The sequence below is a fragment of the Echiichthys vipera genome (assembly GCF_963691815.1).
Source record: "Echiichthys vipera genome assembly, chromosome: X".
In the NCBI taxonomy this organism is placed as follows: domain Eukaryota; kingdom Metazoa; phylum Chordata; class Actinopteri; order Perciformes; family Trachinidae; genus Echiichthys; species Echiichthys vipera.
Genome location: NC_139825.1, coordinates 16,256,403 through 16,264,081, shown reverse-complemented (window position 1 = coordinate 16,264,081; position 7,679 = coordinate 16,256,403). Strand labels below are relative to the sequence as shown.

General features: G+C 39.3%; 1 protein-coding gene across 1 annotated transcript; it reads right to left on the bottom strand.

The window, feature by feature from the left end:
• Positions 1–448: 448 nt before the first annotated feature.
• On the bottom strand, positions 449–5,854 carry ngfb (nerve growth factor b (beta polypeptide); the record flags this gene model as incomplete). The annotated part of the gene is made up of 3 exons (XM_083939330.1): positions 5,728–5,854; positions 2,823–2,904; positions 449–1,035 (listed from the first exon to the last, which is right to left on the bottom strand). The coding sequence occupies exon 3, from the start codon at positions 1,022–1,024 to the stop codon at positions 449–451; it is 576 nt and encodes a 191-aa protein (XP_083795456.1). The 5' UTR covers positions 1,025–1,035; positions 2,823–2,904; positions 5,728–5,854.
• Positions 5,855–7,679: the final 1,825 nt, after the last annotated feature.

Sequence of the window (7,679 nt, the reverse complement as noted above, 5' to 3'; positions counted from 1 at the left end):
TAGTATCGTTGTGAAATCATAACTGTACAGAAGCCCTGACGGCTCATTTAAGGCGCAGTTTCTCTGTGCATGCCTCTATGGATTGAATATTTGAATACTTTCACGCATCTAGACCTGCGTTATTATTAAAAAAAACAAACATGAAGATCACACTTTTGACAATATGGGACCTTTAAAAATCTGCAAGCTCAACCTTACCTGCAGCTAAGACAGAAAGATGATAAGTGACACCACTTAATTTAATGTCTGGTAAAACTGGTAAAAAAAACAGCTACATACAGATACTATTTGACCCAGGGCTGATGTATATACATGCAGTCCTGATACTTGACATATACCAATAATTTACTTTGTGCAGAGTGTGACAAGGCGTTGGTGATGATGATTGTGTGTTTGCACTGTATTTGACTGAATGTGTGATCCAGTGTGTGTGTGATGTGTAAAGTCTTCAATGCCGCCATGACTTGCGGCTCAGCACACACACACAGGCCACGTTGATGCGTATGAGCCTCCACGCCACCAGTTTCTTAAACGAAGTCAGCGCTCGTACAAAAGTGTGTGAGTTGGTGCAGTAGGAGTTCCAGTGTTTTTCATCGATTCCCTTACATTCAGAGCTGTCCGAGAGACACGTCGTCTCAAAGAACCACTGCTTCTTATTGACATTGTTGATTTTCACATCTGGCAGCACCGTCACCTCGTGGCCTGAGATGTCTGTGGCTTTGGTTTTGTTGCCCACCCACACGCTGATGCTATCACACACTGAGTAAACTCCACGATGCTGCGGCTGCCCCGCTCGCCTGCGGGCCCTTCTGCCGGCACCCTGCGACTCCGGCTCTGCATCAGGCGGCTGAGCACTGAATAGCACCCTGGGTGAGAGGTAGCGGCGCTTGGTGAACAGTTTGGGATCCACTGTGGGGATGGAGTTGGGGTTGTTGCCTGGACCCTGCTGCTGTGCTGCTCCTCCGATGGCGGCCACAGCCTGGGCACTGAAGAGGAGGAACAGGACCAGCATGGACGACTTCATGGGCACACAACCTGAGGTTTTCAACAAGCACAGAAAACACTCCTGTTATTCCTGTACTACCTACCAAGACAATCATGGATACTTTTTTATGTTTCTGGTGCAGACAGGTAGATGTGTGCCGATCTTGTTCTATATTAATGCCAAGTGCAGAGTAACAGTTTCAAGGACGTTAGAAGGTTTTTCGAACACTGAATTAAAGCTCCAAATACTTGTGAGGCAGAAGTGTCTTTAAAGCCAACTTTACAGTGGGCTACCCACCTCAGATTAGAGGGTGTTAACATGTTTAAATTTGATGACATAGAGACGTCACAACCTTAGCATTGACTTGCAAGTATTTAAACAGTAGGGGGTTTCAACCGATGAAATGCTTATTTTATCATGTGGTCATACAGTCATTTATTTTAGTTTACAGCTCAATAAACATGTTTAACTGTGCAGTAACTATTCAATGATGTGTGGCTAATCCCCATTTTTCCTTCAAAGGAACAACATGTGCCAGTGAGAGTGGCCTCATTTGAATTGGAAAACACACCTTGCCTAATACTGAGGTTGTAATACTTAATGGTCATTGGCTTAGTAGTGACTGTTTGTACAATTACATCACTTACATAACTTTGTGTCTGACAGTTTTACAATAGTATCTTGGTTAGCTTCCAGACAGATATTTTAATAGTATTGTCTTATTGAACATAGTGACAGACTAAGACCTTATTTTACAGACACTAAATTGTTTTCATTTTTTTTGTTCTTTTTTTCCCTTTTATTTCACAGGTGACATGAAAAATAAAGATGTAGTGATAGCTTGTATGTTATTGTTTTTTATGGATATTTATTAGAATCTGAATCATCTTTATTGGCCAGGTATGATCACAGATACAAGATGACAAATAATAAAGGTGAAGAATAGACAGTACTTTTATCTACACAAGTAGGCTATGTGAAAAAATAGATGCTTATATAAACATTATATAGATATCACAGTATTCCCAGGCTCAATGTGAAACTTAGATGTGGTCATATTTTCAAATCTCCAGTCAGCTTTTAGTACTGACTTAATGCAGGGCCCCATGAAATCTGTTAAAGCTTTTAAAAATTCTCAATGTCACAATACTGTCCATGATTCTGTTATCACAGACACTTTAGGACCCTACTGTATATTAATGCTGCTATCAGTCTGTTGCTGGCCCACGCCAGGCCCCGGTCAAAAAAACACTTGCCATCGGGCCTAACAACTTTTTCTTGGTGAAACATATATATATATATACACATATATGTGTGTGTGTGTGTGTGTGTGTGTGTGTGTGTGTGTGTGTGTGTGTGTTGAGGACATGCAGAGTTTCCCCATATATATATATATATATATATATATATATATAAATATAGTGAGCTGTCTCTGGGTATGCAGCAATAATATCGTGCAGTGCAGAACTGGATTCCCTTTGTAGAACAGTGAAGAACATATACTACATATACGGTACTCAAATAGATATGGTCCATGTAAGTTATCTGTTGGTATAGGTGTCACATTGCTACATTACCCACAGGACTCTAAGAGACACTGTTGTGACATCCCATCAGTTTCTCTTTCCATCACACACCACAGCATCCGTCCTCACTGGCGTGCACACATCGACAGGCATGTTAACACCTGCGATGGCTCTGCTAGCAGGCTTTGTCAGGTAGGATTATTATATGCCATGTTTGCCTCAGGAGTCAGGGTGAGCAGTTGTTGGCATAACAAATCAAAAGAAAAACAGTAGCATGTATAAAAGTACATAATGTGAGCTATGATTTTCACCAATAAATGCTTGTGAGGTCTGTCCAATCCAGGTTAGTGTCTCTCCTCAGAGCTTGCCTCTCTGCTCTCTCTTTTCCTGTGCCTGGGGGAACATGTGGATATGAAATAAATCATTACTGTACAATTGATATAAACAGACAAGACAACTGCAGAGGAGATTGGTCTGGATCCTTAAATGAGCACATGCATCGCCCTGGTGGCAACATCTCTTTTGCAACAGGAAGTAAAAGGCTTTGTAATTGTAAATGTAAAAGAGACACACAAATCATGGATACAAAATGAGACAAATGATAAAAAGGATCTCTTTTTACCAAGTTACCATAAATTATTTGACAATTATTAAATTAAGGCTTAAATTTCCACCAAGGACATTTAGGCATTAGCCTGGTTAGTGTTATGCATCAGCGTAGCAGTCAGCTGTTGCTATAGCCAGAGATTTAGGTAAGCAAATATGGCTGACTCTTTTTTATTACAGGAGACATTTTTAAATGCCATAGCAGAACATTTCATAACATTAAGGATGGGTGGATGGTGTCCATCCTGGTTTCATGTTTTTGCTCCGTGTTTATCACTAAAGCCCTGTTCGGACAGGATTAATTCAATGTTGGGTAAAATAATTTTACTTTAGGAAATTAAATGACCAAATTGTATAGGATTAAGAAATCCCTGTATTCTACCAGGAGTTGGAGGGGTTATTCAATTTGCCTCCCACCCTGACTCCATGTGTGCGTGCTATGTAGCTTCCTGATATCACAAACATTAAGACATTAAGTACACAAGAAACTAAAGGTCAGAATTGATTTATAAAAAAAAAAGAAAGAGGGAGGAGTGCTTATTCAAGCACCTTCATGCTCTAAAATATGTGGAAACTACATATTGATGGGATATGACAGTATATTAACATATGTTTTACAGTGGGTCATAATTCGACAGGACTAGTATTAGCTGAGGTATTTTTTCCAGACCGTTTTACAGAAGGGGAAAATTGCTGTATTTTTTACTGACATTCTCCGGAATAATTACTGATATGGTGCATTCGGACAGGACTAAAACCTCTGGTAAAAATAACCTAACCCCGCGTCCCGACATTAAACTAATACCATCCTCTACTTTAGCTGCCCTGCATTCAGTTGCCTCATTCTCCGCACCTGAGATTCCCTCACAAGTCCCACCACCTGCACCATATTCCCTCATCAGCCACTTACTGCAGTATATTTAGGCAGGTATATTTACAGGCCCATCGATTGTTACTCTGCCAGATCGTCTGGTCTTTCTAGCTTTCCAGCATTTAACTATCTGTCTGGTTCTGACTGCCTGCTATTTGAGCCTTGTGTGTTTTTGGAACAGATTAAAAGACTATAATTGTACCTGTCTGTCTCTGTATCTGTGTTTTCTGAGCCGTTGCAAAACTCCATTCAAGTCTTTGAGATCCAGGACGCACAAAATGTGTGTTCATTTCACGTATTTATTTCGTATTTAATTCCATATGCTTGTTTTTTGTTCATTTTTGTCCTTAAGTAGAACGTCATATTTTGATAGATATCATACATTTTTTTTGAGCAATACTTTTCGTAGGTTATCCTACGAACCTGTTGATGAGAATACATTGTTTTCTGACATGGCTCAACAGGTGTTTTAAGTTAATCCGTCTGATTTTTTTTCGTTTTCTCAAGACTGTCTGGACGTGTATAGACTGAAATTGATTGACATTTCCCAAGTCTCCTGTTAGCTTTGTTGCTCCTTGCCACCTACCATTATAGATAATCGGAAATTTCTCTGATTTGCCACCACCAGTAGAGTTATTGCAAGTCCTGAGTCCTGAGTCATTTTTCTTTGTCAAGAAAAGTCACTTACTTGCAGTACCCGGTCATTATGAACAGAAAAGACAAGGTATTAGTACCTGTCTAATAATATTGTTGTCCAATTTATCTAACCTCTTCAAAAAGTATGAAAATTAATTAATTTTACCAAATAAATAGCCCCTCCTCAAAACTGTCAAACAGTGAAATACAGACAGACTACAATATAATCAAATAATTGTATTTATTTATTCATTCTCAGTTAAAACGTCAAAGTTTTATTCTGGTGATTGAGTTGATTAGTGATAATTGTTATCATGCTAACATCAGCCCTCAGACACTTGTAATGTCAACACTGACAATGTTGAGTTAACTTTCAAGTCAGTCTCAAGTCAAGTGTGCGATTTTTAAACATGAAGTGTTAATTATTTGTCACAATATAATTAGTTTTATCACTACTCACTGTGCACATATAGCATTTATATAAAGATCATTTAACATGCTTTCACATCATTGTCAATTTAACACAGATGACACATAATTAAATAAAGTTGAAGGCAGTATAAGCAGTAGACCTAGAGAGTGCATTAGAGTGGAGGGGGGGGGCGCTCTTTCAACAGGAACTGACTGCTCATTGGGGTAATCATGTGGAGGACTCAACTTGTGCAACAGTAGTGAACGAATGAGAGCGTGTGTGGGAATGATGGACGGTCCAAAGCCTGGACCAGGGCCCGTCTCAGCAATATTCTTAACCAATCACAAATAGGCATGAACCTGATTTATGTGTAAACTGTTTGTGTTCTTTAGGCTGTGGCCATGGCCAAGCAGAATATACTTTCTTGTTTTTAAAATAAACTTTTTATATCTTTAGAAGTAATTTGGCTTTCCTTGAGAAAAAACACCACACAAGTCACAAATCTTAAACTTCCTAGTTCAAGTCGAATCTCAAGTCTCTTTTTTCTGTCAAGTTGCAAGTCATCAAAACATGGACTAGAGTCGACTCAAGTCCAAGTCATCAAGTCCACATCCATAGTCCCTACTAAACTGATCAATTGGGTTTGTGACCCAGCTTGTATTTAGTCTTTCCCATCCATCCGTCGATGTACCTTTTCAATGTCTCCACGTGAACTGTAGCACCTCGATTCTAGCAGACGTAATTAGAGCTCACTGTGTTCTTGGCTCCTGCCATCAGGCCCGGCTGTAGCCTCCATCCAGCGCACCTCTGCCCCCCTCTGCCTCCGCTCTGTTTCCCTATTGAGAGACAAGCAGAGAAAGTGTCTCGCCCGGCTCATAAACCCAATATAAACACATTCTTGTGAGACTGATACGTGAGGGAAAGTCAGTGTTATTCACGCTCAGCAGATCTCACATACTGAACATACTGAAGAAACAGACCTGCATAATGTGATTTATCTAACATGTTTGGTAGTTTAATATCAACGCTATAAATTCTTTCAATGTTCCTTAATATGAGTGTTTGTTGAGATGTAAACATCCCTGTACCTTAAAAGAAAGATTAATATTTAAATTTTAAAGATTATTTAGGAACAAGAAACAGATCATTTAGGAATTTTGTGTAAGCCTCGCACACACATACACCAGAGGATTTGTCAACACTGCATAACACTTTCTTAAATATTGATATCGCTGCCCGTTGTCCAATTTCTCTCTGTTCAGTTATTCCATCAGGCTTGATTTCCTACATCCAGGGTGTCATGGTCATATATATTTCTGAGGCCATGATTCAGTTTTGTGCAGTGATGAAACACAGACACTGTTTGAGCAAGATAATCCATCACAGTAAACCAGAAGCTTTCATTTTGTTTCTATCTTTATGTCACTGTGCTCAAGTGTGCTTGAATTAAGTGTCAGCAGACCACGTGTTACATTACACCTTACTCAGTGTCAATAACCTGACATCCACAGAAAATAAAAACTAAGAAATATCCCTTGAATACAAACCTGATCATACTCATTTATATTTGCAAGGATTTACTTTCAGGTGTGGCTGAGGAAGGTAGAAACAGTAAGTAGGTTATGGCTCACTTGCAAAATACCAGGAATGTGAGCTATACATAAACAGAATTAATTGGGCTGTAAATCTAAATGACACCAGCGTACTCCTGTAAAGAATCTCCACCAGCACAGGAAGTATTCTCGCTTTACGGCACCTCAACATTGGTGGTCTCTCTGTCTGTCATGGGATTTAAACCTTTCAATCGAGGGATGGGCTGTGTAACAAACGAGCCAACCTGTCTCTGTGACTCTGCGTCTGTCTGTGTTCTCTGATCCTTTTCTGCAGAATGTCAAGCAATAAACTGCTGCAGTACAAGAAAGACTGAAGACTTAACTGCTGTTGGTGTAAAACCTGATACTAACAAGACACCTATTCCAGCTGTATATCCCAGCCTTATTTTTCACAGACACTACTAAAGTAAGTTCAAGGAACATTACTGAAAAAGTTTTAAAAGGCTTTATGCATACAGTACAAAGGCAACTATTTTTATATACAGTGTACAAAGTTTGGACCTGTTGTCCCATTCAAGTAAATGAGAAAGCGTGTCAAAACCTTTGGAAACGCTTTGTACTGTAAATACAATATATACATTTTATTTTATAAGCGTTGAGTTTCATTGACCTCAGAAATAGTTTGACAACACAATGCTGTATCAGAGATGACTTCAGTCTTCATCAGGGGATGGAGATTTCTCAGTAGCCATGGAGTGATTTGTTGACTTTTAGGGTTATCTCTTCCTGGAGAAGAAGTCTCAAATCAAAAACCCCCTCCAATGAAAGTCAAGTTTTTAATCTTGTTCATTTCTGCCTTGAAACTGCAGTGTATCAATGACAGTCTCAGAATCCTGGAATCAGTTAGCCAGGGCTTCATACCCGCAGACTTGGGTTTGGAGTTTCCATATCATAAGGATAGCAGAGACGTGTAGTGTTTTTGGTTGCAAAGTTGCAAAAAGAGAAATGATGAGCCTTTATGTTTTATCTGAAAATTTGAGATAAAGGGGTAAAGTTTATTTGGCAAAACTTCCAACTAAAACTCATGTTT